We start from the raw sequence: 27,787 nt of genomic DNA, 5'->3' as shown, positions 1-27,787 counted from the left end.
TTGTTCTACCAAAGCAAGTCCAATGATCTCCCGTTTTATTTTGTTTAGCGTTGATATCGAATGTCGATCAACGAGTTCAAAATATGAACCGGCCCATGTTGTCAGAGCTGTTAAGGAATATTTGTGATTTACAGTTTTTCGTTGTAAAAACAAATCTGTCAATATTTCAACACTACTGAATAAGGGTTCGAAGGAGGATTTACTGTCCTTCTTCAAGATAATTTCCGTTTGACAACTTGAATTCGTGAGGGGGTAATTCAATATGATTTTAATAAAACACAGTTGATAGGTCAAATATCCAATATATTCAGATGACAGAAAGGGAATTCTCACTATATCTACTCAGGAAGAATATTTGAAGTAACAGACTCGAATAGATTTATGTATCTCTGATTCTCAATACATGCTCACAATTCACATTACGTATTTCCAATACAGTTTCTTTGAAATATTGCTGAAGTTTCCATAAAACTTAGCTATATCGGTCCCGAATGTTCATTCATCTGATTTAGTTCTGCTTCAAATTCCAACAACACCGAATTCTTAGCTGTAGTTCTTGATTGTCCATACAGAAAACTGAACTTACTGAACGACATGTTGAATGATTTAATGTTCTACACCTCTTTCTCGAAACTTATACATTTTCACATACCAATAATCGCTTATAAATACACATATTCGTACGTCGTAGGAAAGTATTCAAATTATTTCCTAATATCAAATGACAATGCTCTGTCAAATTCTAAACAGCGCTACCTACAGTGGAAAGAACGAAATTGATCCCATATCCCCACGAAATTAAAAACAAAATCGAATCAGTGAATACACCAGAGTTTTAGACATCTTAGTTTGTGCCAATGACATACATAGTTCAATGGTTTGTACTTTTATGTACCCGTTCACGTAGATGATGTATGTAGATATGATCATTGAATAACCTGCAATGATATATGAAAAACAGAGGTTAACCGTTCAACGAGTGACAGCTCTTCCAGAATTATTAATTGTTTCCTATTAATTATTGGGTAATCTTAATCACTAACTCTTCAAAATTTCTACTAACTGTGTTGTGAGCGTAGAAATTGTGGGGTAAGTTGTTTTTTCACTTTATTTTTTATAATTTCACTGAAAAAATAATTGAAGAAACCGCTGAGTGATAACGTAGCAAATCACTGCTAATTTCAATGGATTGGTCGTCGGGGGGTCCCCAGGATCCCCCAGAGGGTAATTCTCCCTTAATTTCTCGTCCTCAAACCCCGCTCTCTCCACAGGTTCTTAATCACCTATCAGCAAAATCGCAGAAAACTTTTAAATCATTGCTAGTTGATGTTACCGAAGACTCCTCATCTCATTTTTCTCTGGCAGACATTTCATTGCTCTCTAGGGAGATCAATAGTATTAGAAGTATATTCCAGGATGATGAATTAAGAACTATTCCTGGAGGCAACAAAGGCATCTCAATCAGTTTCTTCCTTGTTATCTCAGTTATCTGAGAATTCTCGTCCACCCCATAAAAAAAAAATAGTCCACACTTACTCTATGTCAGATTCTGGCCTTTTTTTAGTTATAGTTGAATCTAAATCAGACGCTAACATTGGCAACATGCATCCAATGAACTTTGGTAAGGAACTCGACAGACTCAAGGTGCCTGGTGTCAAAGATGTTAAGAAGAAAGGAAAGAAGAGAATCTCCGTGGAGTTCTCTACTCCCCTAAATGCTAATAAATTCCTATCTGAAAATCCTTTCATTGATGACCCTGATATCGCCGATGTTTTCATTCCATCCCGAATGGTCTCTAGCAGAGGTGTCATCAAAGATGTGGGATCTAGTATCACTGAGGAAGATATTTTGTCCCACGCCAACTCCAGAATAAAAATTATTGGTGCTCGTCTGTTGAAAAGAAGGGTTTTAAGGATGGAACTACCGCTTATGTTCCCTCAAATTCGTGGGTACTCACCTTCCACGGGAAAAACTTGCCAGATAAAATAGGTATTTTTGGTGTTCTAAGAAATGTTTCTCTATATGTTGGTCCAGTTATCCAGTGCTACAATTGCCTGAGATATGGACACACTAAGACAAACTGCAATTCCCCAGCCGAATCAAAAAGATGTCGAAATTGTGGCGAAAAACATGAAGAATCAGATTGCCCAAATAATAATAACCCTAAATGCCTGTTTTGCTCTGGTAACCATGCTTCTACCGATAGGAAATGCCCTGAATTTGCTAGGCAAAAACAAATCAACAATCTCATAGCATTGGAGAACATTTCGTACTTTGAAGCTGTGAAACTGGTCCCAAAATCCTATAATGCAGATATTTCATCTGAAAACGAAGCAGTTAATCCAGTCTCCCAACCTAATTCTTTCCCATCGCTAGTACCTCGAACACTTAGAAATAACTCTCCTCAAGAGGCATCCCTCATTTCAGTTCAGAACAGAAGGTCCCTCCTGCAATCACATCAATCTAGAAATACTTCTTATGCGACTCTTGTTAAGAAAAGAAAAATACCGCAATCCCCAGGTTATAACAGGGAAGCACATAATGACCAGCTTATTCACTTGTCACTCCCACTATCCCCAGTCACTACGCCGAACTCCTTCCATAAATCAAACCCTTCACTCAACCCAGCTTCTAATTCTATTTCTGATGACGATTTGTTCAAACTAATTTCTCAGCGAGTATTAAAAAACCATGAGTTTGTTAAGAGCCTAATGAATTTCATAGAAAATCAATCAGCCCCAGAATTCTCATTCAACTCTTCTACCCACAACAACAATAAAGCTAATAACAATGTTCAGTCCAACATTCCTAACAAATAAATATCAATTGAATATTCCTCTATATGTCCATTTTAAACTCCTACTCCTCATATACTCTATCCCTAATGTTAAGAATACTTCAGTGGAATATTAGATCCATATCTTCCAACATTGACAATTTGAAATATCAAATAGAGGAATACCATCCTAACATCATCCTCCTTTCCGAAACCTGGTTGAGCAGCTCCCACTTCTTCAAGCTGTCTGGCTATAGTATACTTAGACAAGATAGATCTATTTTGGGGGGCGGTATCGCCTCACTTGTTTGCAGAAGTCTGAGTTTTGCTGAGGTTAGTCTTAACATGCCTCTCCCAGATGGAGTTGATATTCATGGATTTAAAGTGGACCAGCTAACGATTGTGCATATCTATTGCCCTCCAGACCGCGTACTTCCCATGAAATTTTGGGTTAATTTAACCTCTAATCTCCCCTCCCCATATCTTATTAGTGGAGACATTAATGCTCAGCATCCCCTTTGGGGTTCTCACTCCAAAAATAGAAATGGTAACATTCTTGATCAATTTTTATCCACCAGTGATCTTTGCCTCCTCAATGATTGCTCTCCTACTAGGATTAAAACCCCGGATAAACCGAGCGCACCAGATGTTACTCTCTGTTCCCCGGGTATTGGAGTTGACTCCTTCTGGGAGGTCCTTCCGGATCCGGGTAGCAGCGACCACTGGCCAACGATGACCAGGATTGCGAATCTCAAATTAACTGAATTTTCCCAGAATTATTTTACAACTTCTAGATATAACCTTAAGGAGGCCAATTGGATGCTGTTCCAGGAATTGATCGCTCGGGAGGTTGAATGTCGAGATATTCAGCGACTTGATGATGTCCAGAAGATCATTATTTCTTCAGCTGATCGCTCTTTCCCTGTTAAAAGGTGTCGTGAGGGTCACTCCAGATATCGGGTTCCGTGGTGGGATGCGGAGCTTATTAACCATATGAAAAATAGGTCAGAGGCCTACAGGAACTTCCGCCTGAACCCTACAAATTCAAACTATCTAAATGCCAAGAAAATGCAAGCCATTGCCAAAAGAAAAATCAGAGAAAAGAAAAAGTCCTCCTTCAGAGATTTCTGTGAAAACCTAAGTATAAAGGACAGCAAAAATCTTTGGAAAAATGTCAGAAGGTTTCGTTCCGGCATCTCCCCATGCTCCCAAACGCGTGCCCCTCCATCTTGCGGCAGAGAAATCCTCTCGAGAATCTGTCCTTCCCCTCAGCTAGTTATCCACGATGCTGATAGTGGCCCTCTGGGCACTAGTAATCTATCCCGTGGATCTTCGATCTCACTACTTCCCTTCTCTCTGTGTGAACTGTCAAAAGTAATGTTCAGTAAAAAAGACTCCGCTCCAGGTAAGGATGGCATAACGTATTCTATGCTCAAACATCTACCCATCCAAGCTAAAACTATTATATAATCCTACGGATATTCAACGGATTGCTCTCAAATCCTGACATTCCCTCATCTCTTACGGAAACAGTTGTAGTACCTATCTGCAAACCTGGAAAGCCCCCTCATGACCCTAATAGCTATCGGCCCATAGCTCTCACCTCCTGTCTACTGAAAATCTTTGCATCCCTTATAGCAGCAAGATTGGAGAGAATTTACGAGCTGAACACCCCCACAACTGAGCCCCAATATGGCTTCCGAAAGGGCAAATCTGTCAATGATGCTCTGGCTGCCTTAACGACCTCCGTTTACACAGCATTTGTTAGGGATGAATTTTCCGTAGTTGTTTTTCTGGATATCAAACAGGCGTATGACTCTGTAAGATTTGATATCTTACAATCTATTTTACTGAAAGAAGGAATTCCTGTCCAGCTAATCAATGTCCTGCAAAAACTAACCGTGGGAAGGAAGGTTTTCTTGGTAGACCCTTGTTTTAACAAACTTATTGGCCCAAAAACATCTTTTCTAGGCCTAGCCCAGGGTTCCCCTGATAGCTGCAATCTCTTTAATTTTTTCGTTAAAGGACTGTCCTCCTTTTTGAACGTCCCAGGCATTGAGGTAATCCAATATGCGGATGATACCACAATAATATCGTCTGGAAAATCCTTTAAAGACGCCTTTGAAAGAATGACCCAGGCACTGGCATTGATTGAGCAATGGACTCAGAGTAGGGGACTCACTGTATCGGCAGAGAAGTCTGCTGCTATGTGCTTCCACAAGAGAAAAACTTTGGTCAATCTCCGTACGCTTCAACTTTCTTCTAGTACAATCCCCTGGAAAACCTCCACCAAATACCTTGGGGTAACCTTACATGTCAATATGAACTGGTCCCTTCATATCGAAAACATGTGTTCGAAAGCCAACCGAAACATTAACGTCATGAAAGCCCTATGTCGTACATGGTGGGGTTCACACCCTCAAACCATGTTAACTATCTACAAAGCCATAGTTCTTCCCTTTCTTGACTATGGGTCTATTTTCTTGGGAAGATGTACCAAGCCCATTCTGTCTCGACTTGATAGGGTCCAGTTTTCTGCCATCCGGGTGGCTTTGGGATACATGAAGTCCACCCCTATAAATGTCCTTCTTGCTGAGAGTAAACAACTTCCTCTTTCCCACCGTCGTATCTGGTTGGCTGCCAAATTTGTTTCTAGGGTAGCTAGAATATCACCTAATCCCCTCCTTCAAAAGATGTCACTGCTGTCATCTTGGCGCCATGCATGGGGTGGTCGATCTGCACCACCTTTATTAGAGGCTCTCAATTTGCTACCTGAGACAGATTGTTTCTTCTCCTCTTGCCGTCTTCCTTGTTTTCAGTTTCCTTTGTCCGTCCACTACCTTGATGTCGACTATTGCTCCTTAAACCTTCGGAAAGAGGACTTGGACAACTCATATTTGTTTGTTGAGAGATGCGAAGAGAGGTTTCCCCATCACTCCCGGCTATTCACAGATGCCTCAAAATTTCGGGACCAGGTAGGTATAGGTGTTTTCAGCTCAGAGGGTATCTCATACAGTGGGCGCGTCCCCTCGTACTTCTCCATCTCATCCGCTGAACTTCTTGCGATCGATAAAGCTTTGTCTATAGTTGAAGAAACGTCCAACAATAATACTATCATCATTTCAGACTCCAAGTCCGCCCTTGAAAAGATAAAAAACTGGCTCCCCCCACTCCAATAATGATACTATAACCCTTTCAATCCGAAACCGACTTTCTACCCTCTCTCAGTCCAACCGTACTATTGAATTTGTCTGGGTTCCCAGCCATACAAATATTTCAGGCAATGATCATGCAGACCGTTTGGCTAAGGAAGGTAGCAAACTCCCTAGTCCTCTTCCTATCAAAGGAGACATAAGAGAACATTGGCCCTGATTTAAACGAAACATATGGGAGAAGTGGAGGTCGGAATGGAAACGATCTTCGCTCCTTAGGGGTCATCTCTATTCTACCATGATTAACATGACCCACTTCCATAAAAAACCATGGTTCCACTCAATTGATCTTCCTAGAGGCAATCTGACAACAATGAATAGACTCAGGGCAAACCATTGCTGTTCACCTGCCCACTTAGCTAAGATCCAGGTCAAAGACAGTGACCTTTGTGAATGTGGAGAGAGAGGAGATTTGCAGCACATTTTCTTTTCATGTTCTCTCAAAGATCATGAATGCAGGGAACTATATGACGACCTTTCTAAAGTATGCGCTAATATGCCTTTTCCTCTTAACATCCAAGATTTGATATTCTCTGAAAATCTGTTGGTATACAAATCACTCTTCGGTTTTTTGAATTCTTGTGGATATAAGCTGTGATATGTGTATTTCCGTGAAGCTAACACTATGTATCCTTTCAGTTTCCCAAGTGATGTCTTATGTGTCACCCCTCCTCACCCGAAGCTGAAACTTACCTCTATAATAAATAAAAGTCTTTATACCTTTTGAAATTATATTAAAATATTAAGCACCTTGAAGATTGAAGTGTTCAATGTGTAGATGGCCCCGCTGCCAAGCACAATAAAAGAAGAAGAAGAAGAAGACTCAATGATATAAAAGAAACTTTACTCAGCAGCTATTATAGCTATCTGGAGTTTTCTCAAATAAAAAGTACCCATGTACCCACATAAGTTAGTTTGTTCTGCGAATGAATCTCACTTTAATCGGATACTTTGTTCTCAGCACCAAATCAGATATACATTGTATCGTTTCCGGTGTATCAATTGGTTCCAGAATATAATTTCGCAGAATAGCTGTTAAGAAGCTTTTCATTTCCATCATTGCGAATTTCTGACCTAAAACGTGAAAACATGTAGAAATTGGAAGGTGTAAATTCCCCTTCTAATGGAGGATTGAAATTAAACTGCTCCACAAGAGTTATGGATATCGTATTCAACCGTTTTTAAAAGTATGTTATCTTCGAGAAAATCGCTGTAAAATCATTTAAAACTCAATAACAACTTGAATCGATCCAATAAAAATCAGTATGAGACATTTCGTCAATCTGATCGCCTTTTTTCTGAAGTTTGGTTCTTTGGATATGCTTCATGAATGTTCTTATTTTGAAATGAAGTCAGTTTAACAACGGCTTCGATTTGAAACGAGTTTTCTGAAAATGCAAAGACGTAAATTAACAAACGCTGGTTGGCGACGAAAAACAACACCTGCTCAGGATCGTTTCATCAACGTTTCGGCGCCAAGAAACCCTACATCTACGTGTAGAATGCTACGGAATACTCTTCAAAATGCAGATGGGGTCCAAGTTTCCATCGAAACCATCAGACGACTTTTGAGAGAGGTGAATCTAGGTTCTAGACGTCCATTAAGAGGAGTTCCATTAACACGTGACCATAAGCGTCAAAGACTGGAATGGGCAAGGCAACATATCAGTTGGAACGATCAATGGCGTAGTGTCCTTTTCACTGATCAAACCAGATATGGACGATTTTCGAATTCTCGAAGAATAAGGGTATGGACAATCCCACGCATACCCCGTAATCGTCGCTATGTCCAAGAAGTCCATCCATTACGAGGGGGTAGTGCTATGGTATGGGCCGGGATATGTTTCAACGGGCGCACAGATCTACACATTTGTCCTGGGAATATGACCGCCTTACACTATAGGGAGCATGCATAGACTAAACCCATGGGGTTACGTCTATGGGAGCATGTCATTGATAATGTTGTGCCAAATTTCCACGCTGCTATTGGTGAAACTTTTCAATTTCTAGACGATAACGCTAGACCGCACCGTGCAGCCATAGTTGAGAATGCGCGCGAGGAGCTTGGTATTCCACATTTACCAATACCTCTGCACTTACCAGATTTGAATTGCATAAAACATGCATGGGATATGCTCCAAAGAAGATTAGATAATCATCAACCTACCCCAGTATCCTTAAATGATCTGAGAGAGCTTCTGCCACGTTCATGGAACCAAATTCCTCAAGAAATGTTCAACAACCTCGTGTGTAGTATGCAAAGAAGATGTCAAGCTGTTATTGATGCCCGTGGAGGCCATACATTGTATTGATAGTCTTAAAATGCTTGAATTCTCTGGGAATAAAATTTCGTTATTTTACTCGATTTTTCTTAACCACCCTGAAAACGCTGCAGACCTACAGGCTAAAATTAATTTGCAAATTGAACTCATGTGGAGCAGTTTATACTTGACGTTTCTGCAACTGGGCGTTATTAAAAAAAATCATTCATGAAAATTAGTAATTTTTCCATCATTTTTTTTTCTATGACTTTTTCTGTACGACTATACTCACCTATACAATTTCTGGGTCCAGCGCTGAATGGTATATAGGCATAGGGATGCTTGTGTAGCACATTTTCCGGCAGAAATCTATCAGGATCGAATTTTTCAGGATTTGGATACAGATCAGCCCTCCTGTGCATCTCGTAAATCATAATTAATAATGTGCTATCTTTCGGTATAATAAGCCCGCCGTCTAAAATAATGTCCTCCTCCACTGTTCTGCTTATTTTGGGAACACTGGGATAAAGTCTTAAGGTCTCCTTGATACATCGTTCCAAGTATCTCAATTCTTGAAGATCTGAAGCGGTTGGATCTCTATCGTCGTCCCCGAAAACAGATTTCAGTTCCTCATAAATTTTATCCTGAATAATAAAAATTGAAAAGTTGATATTATATGGGTAAACGAAGAAAAATGAAAAGATTAGTGAAGGGTTAAACAATGAGAACGATTTGTTGGAATTTGAAAATTGTAATGTAATGTTATATACAGGACGAGTCTCTGACTCATACAAATAATGTTAACAGTAGATTTGACTCAAAAGAAACACTTGTTTCCTATATCATTTCTTCCGATTCGGTCCTGATAAAAAGATATAGCAATTTTAAGTTTTCATAATGAGCTGTGTCACCCCTGGAAAAACAAAACTACCTTCAGAATATCTAGCTTAATCTGCGATACTATACTACATTCACATTTATTTTAGCAGTCGGTTGGCCTTGGCCATGAAATAATTTTCATGGTTTTTGTAACTAGAACGGAGTAAGGTTGGCACTCATGAAATGTCGTTAAGGTCATAACGCCCTTTTCACAATTAATATAAATTCTTATTACGAAAATGCCGAAAGTGATTGAAAAAAGAGACAGGGTTTCAGGTTTCAGGAAGTGCTATTTAGAATTCAGGTCCGCTCATTCAAATAGTTATACCCTGATATTCTAAAATCCACAATACGTCAGACGGTAGCGAACATATTCAATGTAAGAGAATTCATATAATATTTCATCTGAATCTAAACGACTTATATTTCAGCTGAATATTTCCACAGTCAGAAAGATTGTGAATGAAGAGGATGACAAAGAATTTCCTTCTATTGGGAGACCCAAAAATGTGGTGGCATTTGAGAATTTTATGTTTGAATAATCGTAGAATAAGTTCTCGAAAATTGATTTTTCTATTTTACATTTGACTTGTCCTATACATTGTAAATGTCTTAAGTTACCAATAAATACCTAATTATTATCTCATTGCATTAAAATGAACAGCCACAAATACGCGCCAGTTGTCCTGCTAATTGTTTATTCATGTGAAATTTTTGTTCAAAGCTGAAGTTCATCTTGATTGAAACTTCCTTTAATTCCTTTTACTTATATTGATGCAAGATGATTTTTTTTGAAGAATTTAACATTCTTGTTTTTATCTGTTAATTCCTTCGGGGGATACCCATTCCAAACCACTGAAACATATGCATTTTATCTTCGGGTTAATATTTTTGAAATCTACATCTGATGTAACGTATTCAAACTTAGCCAAAGAAGATAGCTAACGAACATTAACTCTCCTCAAGCTAGTGCATATTATGATATTATACTGATCTCTTGTATTTTCCATGCAAATAACTGGATTTGGTATGCCTTCAATCAGTTTTTATAAACTTCAATTATGTTCGTCACATATTTTCCGAAGAGATTCGACACAGAAACTTTTACGTAGAACGGGCAACATAGCGTTGATTTAAAACCCAAAAATGCTTTGACAAGCGTCATAACCCCACATTTTCGTACTATACAGAGTGAAATGTGTCAAATTTCCATGGTCAACCGACTGCTAATATAAAAGTGAATAGAGTATAGATACTACATATCTGTGGATGATCTTTTAAACAGGATTGTATTCATCCAAAGTATGTACTAAATTTTTGAAATTACTTGAAAACGGCGCATTATACGGGAAAATATGAGGAATACTTTTATTTCACAAAACGTTCAAATATTCATCCGATAGCCTTCAACTTATTTTCTAGAGTTGGGTTCTTTGAATTGTTGGCATTGTACGTAATGGTCATAACGAGAAAATTTGAAGACGTGTGTGGTATATTGTGTCCGAAAAAGATTAATCAAATAAATGTAACACTATATTTCGAAATTCATTTCATTCGATAAAACCGTTTGTGAGATAGAAATAAAAATAACATTCCCCATAAGGGTTTTCAACAGAATGTATCTTTCTAACTGAGCCAATTCGGAATAAACGGTGAAGTAAAAAATTGAAGAACACAATTTTCAGTCTTAGGAACACTTTATTTACAATTTATTCACGCAGCAACGTTTCGAGAAAAATTCTTCTCTTCTTCAGGCTGAAATTACAAGAATGGTATGAACAAAATAGATCTAAATACCAGGACAATCCAGAAACTAAATTCAAGAACAGAGCAACAAAACAATGCAACTACAGTTTACGAACAACAATAGTGGAACAACAAAGACTAAGAACAATGACAAAAAACTATCAGAGGAAAAATCCACCAACTCACCTTATGAATAATGAATTAAAAATCGTCTGAAAAATTCAAACTCGTAAAATCATTCGAAAAAAGCAGGTTCATCTCGGGGTCTCAAATTAACGTGACGTACAGGTAGGTATGGACGCATTGATATGAATGAAACAAGAACATCGCACATACGCGGTCGGAATGCATGCACTCGAGAAAAACTATTTATTTATTTCCTTTATCAAATTCGAATACGCAATACTGAGTGAACCAATATCAGATCTCGAGTTCACAGAATTGGGGTGTTTTCTTATAAGCAACATCTCTTTGAAACTACGCTTGAACCAATTGGTCTCCTTGGTTAGAATCTTCGCATTTTCAAAATCAAAAAGATGTCCCTCATTCTTAGCATGTTGGGAAAGTGCGGTTGCCTCAGATTGTCTTTTACAATCTAACTGATGTTGCCTCAATCTGGATCCGAAATATTGACACGTTTGTCCAACATAAATAGCATCACAATTCGAACAACCAACCCCATACACCAAACCGGATTGTCTCATTGGGGGATCAATATCTTTCAAACGGGAAAATAGGCTCTTAACAGTTTTTTTATAATATGATACCACAATAGTAGATGTTCCCTTCATCAATCTAATCAACATCTGACTCAATTTGGGAATGTAGACTAATTTGTAATATCTGAAAATCTCTTTATCGGAACCATTATCAGTCGAAGGTATACTAGTTGAGTATTTCGAACCATAAAAAATTTTATTAACTAAAGTTTTAGGATAACCATTTTGACATAAAATGGTCGCTTGCTGTTTAAAATTCTTCGGATGAAATGATGTATCAGACAAACTAAGAATCTTCTGTTTGATACCCCTGACGACAGCAATTTTTTGCGATGTTGAATGCAGAGAATTGAAATGCAATGTACGGTGGGATGCCATGGGTTTAGAATATAGGTCAGTTTTTATACCACCACTATCCCTTATCAACAATAGGTCCAAGAATGGAATTTTACCATCTATTTCCATCTCATGTGTGAACTGGAGATTCTCATGGAAGCTGTTGAAAATCCTCAATACCTCTTCTAATCTACTCATGGGCACCGACATAATTATATCATCAACGTAAACAAAGACAAACGGTATATGAAAGTTCAAAACAGACAGAACGAATGCGATCAAGTGATTCATAACCAATTCCGCCAAAATTGGTGAGGCTGGGTTGCCCATAGCTGTGCCCCTCACTTGTGCGTAAAATCTTTTATTATATTGAAAAAAGCTGTTATCAAAAATGAATTTAATAATATTCAACAACACATCAAGTGGAACATTAACACAGCTCTCATAAACAGCCCAGTTATCTTTTATTAATCGTTCTACTAAATCTTGTGGTATATTAGTGAATAGGGATTTTACATCCACACTTATGAGAACATAATCATCAGGTACCTGATGATTATGATGATACCTGATGATTATGTTCTCATAAGTGTGGATGTAAAATCCCTATTCACTAATATACCACAAGATTTAGTAGAACGATTAATAAAAGATAACTGGGCTGTTTATGAGAGCTGTGTTAATGTTCCACTTGATGTGTTGTTGAATATTATTAAATTCATTTTTGATAACAGCTTTTTTCAATATAATAAAAGATTTTACGCACAAGTGAGGGGCACAGCTATGGGCAACCCAGCCTCACCAATTTTGGCGGAATTGGTTATGAATCACTTGATCGCATTCGTTCTGTCTGTTTTGAACTTTCATATACCGTTTGTCTTTGTTTACGTTGATGATATAATTATGTCGGTGCCCATGAGTAGATTAGAAGAGGTATTGAGGATTTTCAACAGCTTCCATGAGAATCTCCAGTTCACACATGAGATGGAAATAGATGGTAAAATTCCATTCTTGGACCTATTGTTGATAAGGGATAGTGGTGGTATAAAAACTGACCTATATTCTAAACCCATGGCATCCCACCGTACATTGCATTTCAATTCTCTGCATTCAACATCGCAAAAAATTGCTGTCGTCAGGGGTATCAAACAGAAGATTCTTAGTTTGTCTGATACATCATTTCATCCGAAGAATTTTAAACAGCAAGCGACCATTTTATGTCAAAATGGTTATCCTAAAACTTTAGTTAATAAAATTTTTTATGGTTCGAAATACTCAACTAGTATACCTTCGACTGATAATGGTTCCGATAAAGAGATTTTCAGATATTACAAATTAGTCTACATTCCCAAATTGAGTCAGATGTTGATTAGATTGATGAAGGGAACATCTACTATTGTGGTATCATATTATAAAAAAACTGTTAAGAGCCTATTTTCCCGTTTGAAAGATATTGATCCCCCAATGAGACAATCCGGTTTGGTGTATGGGGTTGGTTGTTCGAATTGTGATGCTATTTATGTTGGACAAACGTGTCAATATTTCGGATCCAGATTGAGGCAACATCAGTTAGATTGTAAAAGACAATCTGAGGCAACCGCACTTTCCCAACATGCTAAGAATGAGGGACATCTTTTTGATTTTGAAAATGCGAAGATTCTAACCAAGGAGACCAATTGGTTCAAGCGTAGTTTCAAAGAGATGTTGCTTATAAGAAAACACCCCAATTCTGTGAACTCGAGATCTGATATTGGTTCACTCAGTATTGCGTATTCGAATTTGATAAAGGAAATAAATAAATAGTTTTTCTCGAGTGCATGCATTCCGACCGCGTATGTGCGATGTTCTTGTTTCATTCATATCAATGCGTCCATACCTACCTGTACGTCACGTTAATTTGAGACCCCGAGATGAACCTGCTTTTTTCGAATGATTTTACGAGTTTGAATTTTTCAGACGATTTTTAATTCATTATTCATAAGGTGAGTTGGTGGATTTTTCCTCTGATAGTTTTTTGTCATTGTTCTTAGTCTTTGTTGTTCCACTATTGTTGTTCGTAAACTGTAGTTGCATTGTTTTGTTGCTCTGTTCTTGAATTTAGTTTCTGGATTGTCCTGGTATTTAGATCTATTTTGTTCATACCATTCTTGTAATTTCAGCCTGAAGAAGAGAAGAATTTTTCTCGAAACGTTGCTGCGTGAATAAATTGTAAATAAAGTGTTCCTAAGACTGAAAATTGTGTTCTTCAATTATTTTGGAACGATACACCTTACATATAGTAAAAAATTGTTTCTTTTGACCGCAAGAATCTACTGTTGAAATACACTGCGCAAAAAAATTAACGCACATTCTGAAAATCTCAATTTTAATGAAAGTTAACTCTACATTGACTTTATAAGTTATTTTCTCTCTTATTATTCTCTCGGGAAGGTTTTGAATGAAACAAGACACATTAAATGGAAGAAACATTCAGGATTTCACCGAATCTTATGTGAAAGAAGAGAAATGAACAATTTTCAAAATACTGAAATGCTGATAAGTGATTTAATACTTGGTATTTCCACCCCTTGCGTTAATTACAGCTCGGCAACGACGGTTCATAGTTCATACTCAAAATGAGTGATCTTAAAATGTTCTGATCTAATCCTTCCCAGATTTCTCCGAGTTGAATTTTCAAGCCTAACTTCTCAGCCTTCTATTGAGGTTGTCCCAAACCTGCTCAATCGGATTGAGATCTGGACTTCTTGCTGGCCATTCCATTCGAGAGACTTCAACCTCTTCAAGGTACTCCTGGCTTTATCGTCCATAAAAATGAAATTTTCACCAATATATGGGGCAAATGGCACTACATGCTCTTCAAGAATGTTCCTTATATACTTATCAGCATTCATAGCTCCATTATCAACGACCACTAGGTCTGTGCGAGCAGTCAAAGATATTCCACCCCATACTATGGTATGAATTCATTATGATCGATCCTTCCCCGAAACGAGTAGTATTCAGGAAATTGCAATGAGCATATCTTTCATGTGGACGTCTGTATACAAGGAAACGTCGATTACAATGGTAGAGGCAGAATCTAGACTCATCTGTGAAGAGAACTCTTTCCCAATCGGCCTCTTCCCAATGGACATGCTCTCTCGCAAAATCCAAACGCGCCCTTCGATGGGCTGCGGTAAGAGCTGGGCCTCTTGCCGCGACATGAGGCCTTAAATCATATTCTCTGAGGCGATTTCTTATTGTCTGAGTGCTAATTTGCACCTCATGAGTTTGCTCAAGCTGAATTTGAAGGAGGCGAGCGGTTGCAAACCGTTGTCTCAACGAAGAAACTCTCAAGTAACGTTCTTGAATGGCAGTTGTTACCCGTGGTCTACCCTGTCCTGGTCTTCGGACATTCATACCTGTCTCCCTGAATCGCTGCAACATTCTGGACACACTTGTATGGGAAACTCCAAACCTTTCTGCAATTGTTGTCTAAGTCCACCCTTCTTTTTGCAAAACTACCGCTTGAGCACATTCCTCTTGGGTCAAATTGCGTGTTTCGCGTTGCATAGCGATCGAGTGTAGAAAATCAAACGAAAGAAAAACTATTGATCACTAGAATTGATCGAGAACAATTGATTTTAGAATGGAGCCAATACATTCGAAATCTAATAATATCATCTTTTTTTATTCCTGCTGGGAAAAAACATCTGTATTGAAAAAAACCGTTGAAAGTGGATAACATATGCATGCATAATTATGATAAAAATAATTATCATTGAGAATACCTTCAGTTGTAGAATAAATTTGAGATTTCCATAATGTGCGTTAAGTTTTTTGCGCAGTGTATTTGAACGAGTCAAAGACTCACCCTGTATAAAAATAATATCCATTGAATGAGGAATTCTCCTCAATTTGGGTTATGACAGCATATGCAAGTTTAAACTGAATAATTATGAGTTTCATTCATGAATTTTTCAAATGCACCGCGGAAACTATTCAAAATCATTCTTCAAATATGAGGTTTTAAAATTTAAATCGCTTCGTTTCTAGTTTACGATTCGGCAACAGCGCCTACTAGAAAATAAAAAGAACATTGTCTTGTTTATAACATAAAAGCTGTTAATTTACAGCCATCATAAGGCGCGTACTAACTGGCGAGCCTCAACAGCAACCGGTCATAAAAATCCCATAAAATTTTACGACCTTCTTCGTTCATCGCAGACTTCATACACAGCCATCTTTGTCTATCTCATCAAGATAGTGTATTTGTTGCCCTTTATTATCAACGCATATTTCAGTCGATGTTGCCAACTTGAGCAATAGAAACGAAACTCTTTAAATTCTAAATACCCATTTTTATTTTTCATTTTTAAGTACTTAAAATAATTTTTTTTGGAAACGGTTGAGATGGCTGTTTGAAAATGTGACGTTTCAAAGATATTTCATGAAAAATACATTATTTTCTTCAGAAGGAGTATTCCCTATTGCGAACAAAAATCACATAATCTTGCTAGAGTGAACGGTTCTAGAGTTACAGGGGCTGTAATAGTGATAATTGTTCGTGTTTTCGGAATATGTACTTGGTGAAAGGTGCAATTATCACTATTATTTTACAGGGTTCAATTTTATGGTGTCAAGATCTGAATATTAATAACTTACTTGACATTCTCTGTTATTTGCCAGAAGCATCAACGAAAATGATAGTCCGACTGCCGTGGTATCATGACCCTGGAATATGAGTTGAATTCAGAATTGAGAAACTCTTTTATCATCGAAATTCCTAGAATAGCTCTTTGAAATAACTTGTTCATATAGGGAGATCACATACAGGGTGTATTTGAAGGTGAGGCTATTTTTCAACAGAAGGTAAAACTGGTCAAAATGAAGCGTTTCACCAAAAACCACCTATACCAAACTTTCAAAATGACAAAGTTGAAAATGATAACTGAAATGGATCCTAATACGACCCTAGACCGTTTATTAGCTGAATTATCGCAAAGCAGTGGGAAAAAACTTTTCTCCTGATTCGACCATGTGGTTTCGTTTAGGATATTGGCTCGTTCGATATTTACGTGGTAATTAGAATGGAAACTTAGGGTTGCCGAATTGTTGTCATTTTTTTAGTAACTTACACGATTGTATGAAATGGCTCATTCGATACCAACTGACAGAAGAGACTTAGGACACAAGTGTAAAAAATAGAATAATACTTCAAAATCTCACCAAATTCTTCACGAATTTTATCACAATGGGCATCTTCTTGTTCGAACATTCCAACAATCGTCGTAAAAATGGGATTAAATGGGAAAACATCATAGCACTTTTTCAACAAAACTAACATAAGCACTTTCAAGAAACTGCTTCGATTTTCTACTTTTTTTTATGCACCCTAAATTGCACGATACAACAATTATGATTCTCTCAAAAGTGACCTGATGCATCTAATCCGATGAACTTGGTACTGAACAATCCATTGAAATTCAATAAAATTTTGTCGAATTTCTAGGGTTTGTATTTCAGCCATCTTGAATATTTCATATAGAACATTTTTGGTGAAACGACTTATTTTCATGAGTTCTACTTTCTGTCAAAAAAAAGCTTCACCTTTGAAAACACCCTGTGTATTATAAAATAAGATTTGTTTTCCTCCACCTCTACGGTATAAATTCATGTTGATCAGAAGATGCTTCACAATTATAGCGAGAAACCGTATTTTGAAGATTTACAGTGAAAATTATGTAAGCAAAGATCTGCATAGCTTAATTGAAAAATTGTTTGCGTAGAATTTTCCATAGTTCAATTCTAATTAGAAATTCGAATTTTTGAATAAAGTGTGATATTTCCAGATAACATTTTTAAAATTTTTCAACGATCTGTTGTTTTTGAATTACCTACTTTTCCTAGATCTATTCAGTGTCTCTTCAAACTTTCAGAAACCATAACAATCTATGCATACAATTAACTATTTTATAGAAATACAAGCACAATTTTTATAATAAAAAAATGACATCTCCTGCTTCTCAACAACACAACAACGAATTTTTAACAGCAGTTTCCCCTTACCCCTCACCTCAAACACGAAAGTATCGACTTCTTCCCTTAAACCTTCATCATCAATATCTTCCCCACGCCTCTGAGCAGAAATCAGCAGATCTAGCATTGGCTCCTTCTTTTTACTCGAATGATTTAATGAATCATCGCTTATGCTTATTTCCTCATTACTGATGAAGGTTTTTTGACGGGCGTCGATCACAGTTCTCGTGAATTCATGGAGGACATCCAAAACTTGTATGTGCTTGCGGTAATATTTAGAAAAACGATGTATTGCATCTACCATTAGCCAAGTTTTGGCCACCCTATCTATTGCCATAATTCCATATTCTCGAACTGCCCAACGATATTTCTCTCCGTTCGCAAGCTCACTCAATTTGGTCCCCATGGCTGTCTCTGGAAGGAATTTATTGATATATACAGTGTGTACCATTTATGGAATAAAATTCTTTGTGTCCTTATAGTTGGAGAGGGAAATTTGGGATTTACTCGAGCGTGTCAGATTAATATAAGGTGAGATACCTTGGACCTTGTAGAGTACCTCTGCCAAAAATTAGACCTGTATATAGGGGGAATTGTCTAGAACAGCCTGTCAGAATAGTAAAAAAAAACGATCATTGTACATACTCGAGCGTGTCAGATTAAGATATATGTTGTTAATTATATGTTGAAAAGTATATATTCTCTCAATCTGACAATTTAAGCGTGTCGAAAATGTGTGGGAGGGCGCCAAAGTTGCAAAAAAAAAGTCACGTGTACATTCTCGAGCGCGGTGGCGTTTTTTCTTATCTTGAAGCTAATGATTCAAGAATAACGGAAAAAATATAATCTGACAGTTTAAGCAAGCCGAAACACTAAAAATTGGCAATAAAGGTCACAAAAATCAGTTTTTTTGAATTATCTCCTGCCCTGGGCTTCAAATCTTTTTCGCATTCATTATAAAAATTGTAGAGCATAACATTTTCTATAAATTTTGTCCAAAGCAATTTTTTATACGTTTAAACGTTTTTGAGATATATGGCGATTAATGCGATGCGTTTAGCAATACTCGCTGAAGCGAAAATTCACTCGTTGGAAAATAGTACATTCTAAGGTTCAGTCACAGACAACACTAAAATTTTCGTGACTAATTTCGAAATTGTCATCATAGAAATACCTTGTCATTTTGACAATTGTAGATTAGGGATTCTACATTGACCTTGCCCTTTCGCATGTGTGGCTAAGCTTCTCGCCCTTATCGCCCTCTAACTCGAGAACGGTTAAGAGTATGTAAAATTGCTTCAGACAAAAGTTGTGTAGAATTTTATTATCTACAACTTTCATAATGAATACAAAAACGATTAGAGGTACAGGGAGGGAAATATTCCAAAAAAAGGGATTTTTATCATCTTCAAAGTGTCAGATTAAGAAAACCCCCCCTGATTAGTGTCAGATTAATGGGCCAACACTTCTACACCCAGATTAACCATCTGTATGAAAATCTGACACGCTCGAGTATGTACAAGTAACGATTTTTTTTTACATTTTCAAAGGACCGCTGTGACCTTGCGTCACGTCCAAATTGTCAGTCCCTTGAAAAGTAGCTTCCTTTGGGTCCAATTAACATATCCTCCAAAAATCTGACACCCTGGAAAAAAATTTTCTCCTTACCATTTTCAACTCTTCCGTACGGCCAGTCCCACCGCGCAAACTGTCAGATAAGCATGAATTCATTATCAGAGACACGTAGAGTATATACATTATCTTAATCTGACGCGCTCGAGTATATACACCTTTTTCTTACATTCTTGAGACCCTGCATACGCTTTCGCTTTCCCCACCGCTGAAATTGCATACATCATAGAACCTTTTTTTCTTTCTACAATCTAATCTTCAAAATCCACTAGGTCGCCACGATGCTCGAGTAAATCCCGATATAGCATCGTCGGCTCCCCAACTATTATACTAGCAAATTATTCAAAACAATGGAACACGTCAACTTTTAAATTCAATGATGCACTTCTTAAGCATAAATTTAAATATACATACAGGGTGATTCGCGCAAGTGCAACAAAGTTTGTCTTTTGAATTTTCTATAGAACACCCTGTATATTTTTTCGAAGATCCTCATCAACTTGATTTCAAGTAACTATCAATGCTTGGTCTATTATTATGTATGATAACCTTGATAACCTGACTTCAACGAACTATATCATGTATGGTGTATTTATGAACAATACCGGCTGACTTGGTTTTTTGGCGATGTAGATACTATAAGATATGTATGAAATTCACCACATATTGTATCCAGGGTAAATTTGCTGATGATTTTCGAAGCATCTGTTTCATTGTGACTATGTCCTTTGAGGCTGTCAACAATCAATCTGCTTTCTTCATTGAATATGTGGAGGAACTTTTGCAATATATTGAAATGGAAAGCTGGTGTGAGCATTTTTCTTCTTGTATGCCATTTCTTGTCTGAAAATTTCGAAAGTGTGAGAAAGATTTTTGTTTTTTCCTAAGGTTGTGATGGCTACCACTTACCATTACTAGTCAGAAGACCATCATTTAGCCAAGGACGAACCATATTGTATGTTACTCCTTTAGTGTTATGGACTGGACTTCTCAGTACTTGCTGTAAAACATGAGTGATACTTTTTCCACGTAAACGCCCTGTGTTCACACAGATGAATGCATAGATATTATGTGCAATGTGCATTCAATTAATGTCTGTTATGTTTCAATTATTATTCTACTACAGTGGTTATATTTCACAGTTCTATTTGTTAGGCAAAAGGATTTCAAGAGCAATTTGATCTATATAATATTTGAATTATTTTTTTACCCTCCGGGCTTTACTACACAGGGTCGGTCTTTGACTCGTACCAATTTATTAACAATTGATTCTCGAGTTCAAAAGAAACACTTTTTCCTTCACTATTTTTTCCGAATCGGCTCGGTTTAAGAGATACAGCTTGTTGAGATACCATACGAAAATGTTATTTCCAGTTCTATCTCACAAACGGTTATATCGAATTGAATGAATTTCGGAATATAGTTTAGTATAGTTTAGTATGAATCATTTTCGAACAAAAGAGATATCACGATATTACGCACCATAAAAATACCAAAAATTCAAAGAACCCAACTATAGAAACTAAGTTGGACGCTATATAATGAATATTTGAGCGTTTTGTGAAATGAAAGTATTCTTCATATTTTCTCGTATAATGCGCCGTTTTCGAGTAATTTGATTTTCGAAAATTAATAATATCTGTCAAATTTGAAAAGTTGGACACTTTGGCTAACTACAACTCTGTTTGAGATTCACAGATGCGTAGTGTCAGTAGGTTTAGATAGTTATCCCATTGAGCTCCCATAGTGTTCAATGAGTTATTTTGAAGGTAATTCTGTTTTTCCAGGAGCCAGCTCATTATGAAAACTTAAAAAGGCTACATCTTTTAATCAGGGCCGAATCGAAAAAAATGGTATAGGAAAAAAGGTTTCTTTTGACCTCAATACTACAAAAACTATACTCTGTATAGTATAGTTATGCCTTTAAAGAGTGAAAGATTAATTACTATTATTATTCTCCGAATTCAATTTCAAATATCTATACTCCATTCAATTTTATTTTAGCAGTCGGTTGGCCATGGAAATTTGACACATTTCACTCTGTATAATACGAAAATGTGGGGTTATGACGCTTGTCAAAACATTTTTGGGTTTTAAATCAACGCTATGTTGCCCGTTCTACGTAAAAGTTTCTGTTATTACGTATTTTATCACAATGTCGAATGTCTTCGGAAAATATGTGACGATCATAATTGAAGTTTATACAAACTGATTGAAGGCATACCAAATCCAGTTATTTGCATGGAAAATACAAGAGATCAGTATAACATCATAATATACACTAGCTTGAGGAGAGTTAATGTTCGATATCTTCTTTGGCTAAAGTTTGAATACGTTACATCAGTTGTAGATTTCAAAAATATTAACCCGAAGATTAAATGCATATGATGCAGTGGTTGGGAATGGGTATCTCCCGAAGGAATTAACAGATAATTACAAGAATGTTAAATTCTTCAACAAAAATCATCTTGCATGAATAAAAGTAAAAGGAATTAAAGGAAGTTTCAATCAAGATGAACTTCACCTTTGAACAAAAATTTCACATGAATAATCAATTAGCAGGACAACTGGCGCGTATTTGTGGCTGTAATAATTGGGTATTTATTGGTACCTTAAGACATTTACAATGTATAGGATAGGTCAAATGAAAAATAGAAAAATCTATTTTCGGGAACTTATTTTACGATGACATTCATCGAAAATCCTGTAGTAAACTTTTCGCATTAATTCACTCAAACATAAAATTCTCAAATGCCACCACTTTTTTGGGTCTCACAATAGAAGGAAATTCTTTGTCATCCTCTTCATTCACAATCTTTCTGATTGTGGAAATATTCAGCTGAAATATAAGTTGTTTAGATATTATTATTATTATTATTATTATTATTACTTTTGGCATTTTCGTAATAGAAATTGATATAAGTTGTGGCAACGGCGTTATGACATTAACGACATTTCATGAGTGCCAACCTTACTCCGTTCTAGTTACAAAAACTTGAGAAAATTATTTCATGGCCAACCGACTGCTAAAATAAATGTGAACGGAGTATATATAGAATTTACTTCCGACTCAACACCTGACTCAACACGTCAAATGGTCATTGAGCTCTAGGTACGAATGGCTGTCACATATATAATTTTTTACATATACATGTACATTTAAAGATCGTCTTTCTTATAAGTCCCAAAGAATGAGGAACATACCTCCAAAACATTTGGCTCTGATACCAATATGAAAGGAAAAAATGTCATCCAAATAACTGCTATTCCATTGCGAGAAGATTCATTGACAATGAGTGTAAATTTTCGAAATACTTCCTCTGAAATTAAAAGAATTCATTAAGGCATAATATTCATGAAAATAAAGTGAAATGAAAGGGACACCAAAAGATGCCTCTATCGAAGGAGAGTAGTGATAGACCGGTTTCGCCCTTATTTGAACTCATCAGTAACGCATAACCCAATCTACGATCTTTATAAATGATTGTGACATTGGAGTGGGTAGTGAAATATTTTTTGCCGTCTTTACTGATAGTTACATCGAATTAGCAGGTTATTCTGATTATTAATAATCATGGTATCTTGTAATCATTGTATATCCTCAATTTTCATTGAAATTTCACAAACCTCTCTTTCCGACACCGTGAAAATTATAGAAATCTGCACCCCACTCGGATATTAAAATCATTCATGAAGATCTTGTACTTCAATATGATAATAATAAGAAAAATTAATATCACCTACTGAAAAAAATTGACCGAAATTTCGTTTATGGCTGTGAATCAAATAATGAAAGATTTACGTACCTGGACCTCCCAGTAAATCCAGAATGTTACCGATTAAAGGATAGCCTTTTCTTGTTGGAAGTTTTTTCACGTGTTTCACAAAACGCAAAAAATTTTTCAATCTGCCAAATTGAATAAATAGGAATATCAGGAGAATTCCCAGCAAGAGCACTGCTATCAACATTTCGATGTACGATGCAGTTCAAAAAGTTTCGAGCTGAATGAATCTAATATCCATTTTGATTCTTTATCACTGTAATTAACCTTCGATAAACAAGAATGGGACAGAGCTATTGGTCTTTCAGATGTCTCACGACACTGAGCGTTAATTTGAATTGAATTCACAATTTCAATATGGAACCGAGGTGAACAGGAATACAGGATTCTTTAAGATTTTATGAGTTGATAAGTGAACGAGGTACTATTTACTATTTCGATGAGATTTCTTCAGCTGTGAAAAGGTGCTTGAGCTGCCGATATGAAAATAACTATCGGTCAAATTAGATTGCAATATACAGGTTGGCAAAATTCGTTGTCTACTGAGGGGATCTCGAGAACTATAGCAGCTAGAAGAAAACGGATGGCACATTCTCTAGCTCTTTTTTCTTGACTAATCCAAAACTGAAAACAGATCCAGCCTAACGTTCATAGATTTTGAGTTATGAACGAAAATTGAGAAATTGTCATTTTCAATGAAGCTGAATAACTCGCTTATTTGAACTCGTATTCGAAATCCGTTGTTACATTCTACAGGCACTTTTTTATGAGTAATTCGAATATGATATTATTAAGTTTTTTGATCCAGTCATTTTCGAGATAAGACAGGGATTTCTGATTTTTCAAATGTAAACTATAGTTGAAAGTTCTTTCATCTTGCTGTAATTTTTTTGCTGATTTCGAAAATGTATCATATGTCGCTATTCACATGAATATAACGTAAGAAAAAAAATTCAATACTTTTTTTGCTTCTTGATTCACTGTTGAATTTTCAGTAGGCTGGCGTAACCATAGCGACCGTTGAAAATGCATTATCGTTCGTGAACTCCACATAATCCTATGTGAACTCAACCTTCTGCGATAGCAATCACCGACTAACGAATAATTATTTCTTTTATATATCGATATTGAGATCGATATCCTTTTAAAGAGAGTAAAAGACTTCCGTCTGATTATTAAAGAAGAAAATTTATTCAATTACCTTTTTCTATTTATGAAAGAAACTTCAAGAGTCAGTAATATCATAAATAAAATACGATAGCTATCTATAATTATAATTTTTACAGAAGAAAGATGATGAAAAATAGGTACTTCTGTCAACGGTAGTGTTCGAATTGTGAACCATCATAAGATAAGCATGCCAAACATCGCGAGAACAAACGATGGCAAATTAATCATCGAAATATTTATTCAGCAATCCGTGATTTCAATCATAGAGGCTCAGGTTTACAAAATATAATGCATACTCAACGGTTGCTATGGTAACCCAGCCTACTTATAATTCAACAGAGAATGGAAAAGCACGAAAAAGTATTGAATTTTTTTCTCGTGTAACATTCATGTGAATAGCAACATAATATGATACATTTTTGAAATCAGCAACAAAATTGTAGCAAGATGAAAGAACTTTCAACTATAGTTTACATTTGAAAAATCGGAAATCCCTATCGTATCTCGAAAATGACTGGATCAAAAAATTTAATAATATCATATTCGAATTCCTCATAAAATAGTGCCTATAGAATGTAACAACGGATTTCGAATACGAGTTCAAATAAGCGAATTATTCAGCTTAATTGAAAATGACAATTTCCCAATTTTCGTTCATAACTCAAAATCTATGACCGTTAGGCTGGATCTATTTTCAGATTTTGAATAGTAAGGAAAAAAGAGTTCGAGAATGTGTCATCCGTTTTCTTCTAGCTGCTATAGTTCTCGAGATCCCTTCAGTAGACAACGAATTTTGCCCACCCTGTACAACAAAAATATAAAAGAAAAGTTTCTATCCTATAACTCATGAAACATTTCTTTGAAGCAACGGGTCTGATGTCGACTCAGCATTTTCAAAATGTTTTTGTGTTGAATTTTGCTATATCTGTGCTGTTTTTGCCATTTTTCTTTATTTCATATGATTCTCAAGATATTCCACTAAATGTACGAAATGACCACCAAGCACTTCTAGAAAATTTGGGTTTTAACGGCTGAAATAAATTGTGCTTTGCATGTACTGAGTTGTGCGTTCAAATTTTGTAAGGCAAGGTCCATCTAATTTACAGGAAAATCTAAAATGAAAAAAGTCATCGAAGCATTTTGTTTTTTCTCGTCGAAAATTAGTCAATTTGTGGCATAAATATTTTCACGAAATTTGGTCGGGTTTTCTGGTAAGCTAGTCCAGCAATTTTATTTTTTTTAAATGCACTGAAAGAGTGCGAAGTAAGAACTTTTGGGCTATAGGAGAACTATTCAAACTTTGGCCTAATCGACTCTACTTAGCGCATAATCTAAATTTTACCCTATAAGGTGGTCCGAAAGTGGTGAAAAACGATACCACCCTGCTTTTCCAAAGGAGAATTTTTATTTCATATTTCTTCATGAAATTTAGATTTCGATATAGGTACCTCAGTTGCGATGATTTTTCTAAGTAACTTTTTGACGTAGGCCAGTTTTCCCGATTATGATGCATATTTAACTATAGAGATCATATCTTGAAAATCGTTCGAGATAAAATATACTATACTTCATTCAACTTTATTTTAGCAGTCGGTTGGCCATGGAAATTTGACACATTTCACTCTGTATAGTACGAAAATGTGGGGTTATGAAGCTTGTCAAAACATTTTTGGGTTTTGAATCAACGCTATGTTGCCCCTTCTATGTAAAAATTTCTGTTATTACGTATTTTATCACAATGTCGAATCTCTTCGGAAAATATGTGACGAAAGTAATTGAAGCTTATACAAACTGATTGAAGGCATATCAAATCCAGTAATTTGAATGTAAAATACAAGAGATCAGTATAATTATAATATCATAATATGCACTAGCTTGAGGAGAGTTAATGTTCGTTATCTTCTGCGGCTAAAGTTTGAATACGTTACATCAGTTGTAGATTTCAAAAATATTAACCCAAAGATGAAATGCATATGATGCAGTGGTTGAGAATGGGTATCTCCTGAAGGAATTAACAGATAATTATAAGAATGTTAAATTCTTCAACAAAAATCATCTTGCATCAATATAAGTAAAAGGAGTTGAAGGAAGTTTCAAGTTAAGATGCAACTTCACCGTTGAACAAAAATTTCACATGAATAAACAAGTAACAGGGCAACTTGCGCGTATTTGTAACTATTCATCTTAATACATTGATATAATTATAATAATTAGGTATTTATTAGTACCTTAAGACATTTACATTGTATAGGACAAGTCAAATGAAAAATAGAAAAATCCATTTTAGGGAACTTATTCTCCGATGACATTTATCAAAAATCCTGTAGTATACTTTTCGCATTAATTCACTCAAAAATAAAATTCTCAAATAACACCACTTTTTTGGGTCTTCCAATAGAAGGAAATTCTTTGTCATACTATTCATTCACAATCTTTCTGATTGTGGTAATATTCAGCTGAAATATAAGTCTTTTAGATTCAGATGAAACATTATATAAATTCTCTTACATTGAATATGTTCGCTATCGTCTGACGTATTGTGGATTTTAGAATATCAGGGTATAACTATTTGAATGAGCGGACCTGAATTCTAAATAGCACTTCCTGAAACCCTGTCCCTTTTTTCAATCACTTTCGGCATTTTCGAATTTTCGTAATAAAAATTGATATTAGTTGTGGCAACGGCGTTATGACATTAAAGACATTTCATGAGTGCCAACCTAACTTCGTTCTAGTTACAAAAACTTGAGAAAATTATTTCATGGCCAACCGACTGCTAAAATAAATTTGAATGAAGTATATATATATTAATATGTAATATATGTAATATGTTACCCATCTTTTTGCAATAGCAACACTTCTTCTAATTACCAATAAACGTACTTCGAAAAGTAAAAAAATATGGTATTTTCCTACAAATATCTACATATACATATATGCTTTTTTGTGGAGACTTGAAAAGCCGGTATTTCTTAATTATGACCTCGTTAGTTGAAAACAACAATCTTTTTCGTTTTGACAGTTTTCGTACATCCAGTTCATTTATCGAACTTCGATAAACTTTTTGCACTCTTTTCATAATAATTGCATAATTTCTCATCGTTTTACCCGAATATTCGTGAATTCCTAATTTTTGCTGGAAATTGTCCAAACGATTGAGTTGGACTCATTGATGAAAAATTCCGGTTCAATATTAATTTTGTATGTTTTTTCTTGCCGTACAGTGCCGATAGGAAGATTTTGTGCACAATATCTG

General features: G+C 36.0%; 3 protein-coding genes across 3 annotated transcripts; 1 reads left to right on the top strand and 2 right to left on the bottom strand.

Moving 5' to 3' along the window:
- Window positions 1–839: 839 nt before the first annotated feature.
- Window positions 840–23,667, bottom strand: LOC123322146 (cytochrome P450 4c3-like). The gene is made up of 9 exons (XM_044910002.1): window positions 23,386–23,667; window positions 22,784–22,899; window positions 20,489–20,579; window positions 20,240–20,422; window positions 17,985–18,361; window positions 16,574–16,642; window positions 8,542–8,893; window positions 6,808–7,062; window positions 840–944 (listed from the first exon to the last, which is right to left on the bottom strand). Exons 1-8 carry the CDS (start codon window positions 23,546–23,548, stop codon window positions 6,899–6,901), a joined length of 1,515 nt encoding a protein of 504 aa, XP_044765937.1. The 5' UTR covers window positions 23,549–23,667; the 3' UTR covers window positions 840–944; window positions 6,808–6,898.
- Window positions 10,807–12,467, bottom strand: LOC123322166. Its single transcript, XM_044910034.1, has 2 exons — window positions 11,061–12,467; window positions 10,807–10,883 (listed from the first exon to the last, which is right to left on the bottom strand). The coding sequence occupies exon 1, from the start codon at window positions 12,257–12,259 to the stop codon at window positions 11,240–11,242; it is 1,020 nt and encodes a 339-aa protein (XP_044765969.1). The 5' UTR covers window positions 12,260–12,467; the 3' UTR covers window positions 10,807–10,883; window positions 11,061–11,239.
- LOC123322159 lies at window positions 12,505–14,165 on the top strand. The gene is made up of 2 exons (XM_044910023.1): window positions 12,505–13,911; window positions 14,089–14,165. The coding sequence occupies exon 1, from the start codon at window positions 12,713–12,715 to the stop codon at window positions 13,730–13,732; it is 1,020 nt and encodes a 339-aa protein (XP_044765958.1). The 5' UTR covers window positions 12,505–12,712; the 3' UTR covers window positions 13,733–13,911; window positions 14,089–14,165.
- Window positions 23,668–27,787: the final 4,120 nt, after the last annotated feature.

Source organism: Coccinella septempunctata, chromosome 1, assembly GCF_907165205.1.
Source record: "Coccinella septempunctata chromosome 1, icCocSept1.1, whole genome shotgun sequence".
Taxonomy (NCBI): Eukaryota; Metazoa; Arthropoda; class Insecta; order Coleoptera; family Coccinellidae; genus Coccinella; species Coccinella septempunctata.
The sequence above is the reverse complement of the archived record's forward strand: the minus strand, read 5'-3'. Positions and strand labels throughout refer to the sequence as shown.

Bases quoted from the DNA above. Each gene is read 5' to 3' on its own strand.
- LOC123322166 (XM_044910034.1), bottom strand. From the start codon at position 12,259: ATGGGCAACCCAGCCTCACCAATTTTGGCGGAATTGGTTATGAATCAC.
- LOC123322159 (XM_044910023.1), top strand. From the start codon at position 12,713: ATGGGCAACCCAGCCTCACCAATTTTGGCGGAATTGGTTATGAATCAC.
- LOC123322146 (XM_044910002.1), bottom strand. From the start codon at position 23,548: ATGTTGATAGCAGTGCTCTTGCTGGGAATTCTCCTGATATTCCTATTT. The intron at 22,900-23,385 runs GTACGTAAATCT...TTTTAATTTCAG, and splicing joins GGATTTACTGGGAGGTCCAG to AGGAAGTATTTCGAAAATTT. The intron at 20,423-20,488 runs GTAAGTGGTAGC...CGAAATTTTCAG, and splicing joins TGGTCTTCTGACTAGTAATG to ACAAGAAATGGCATACAAGA.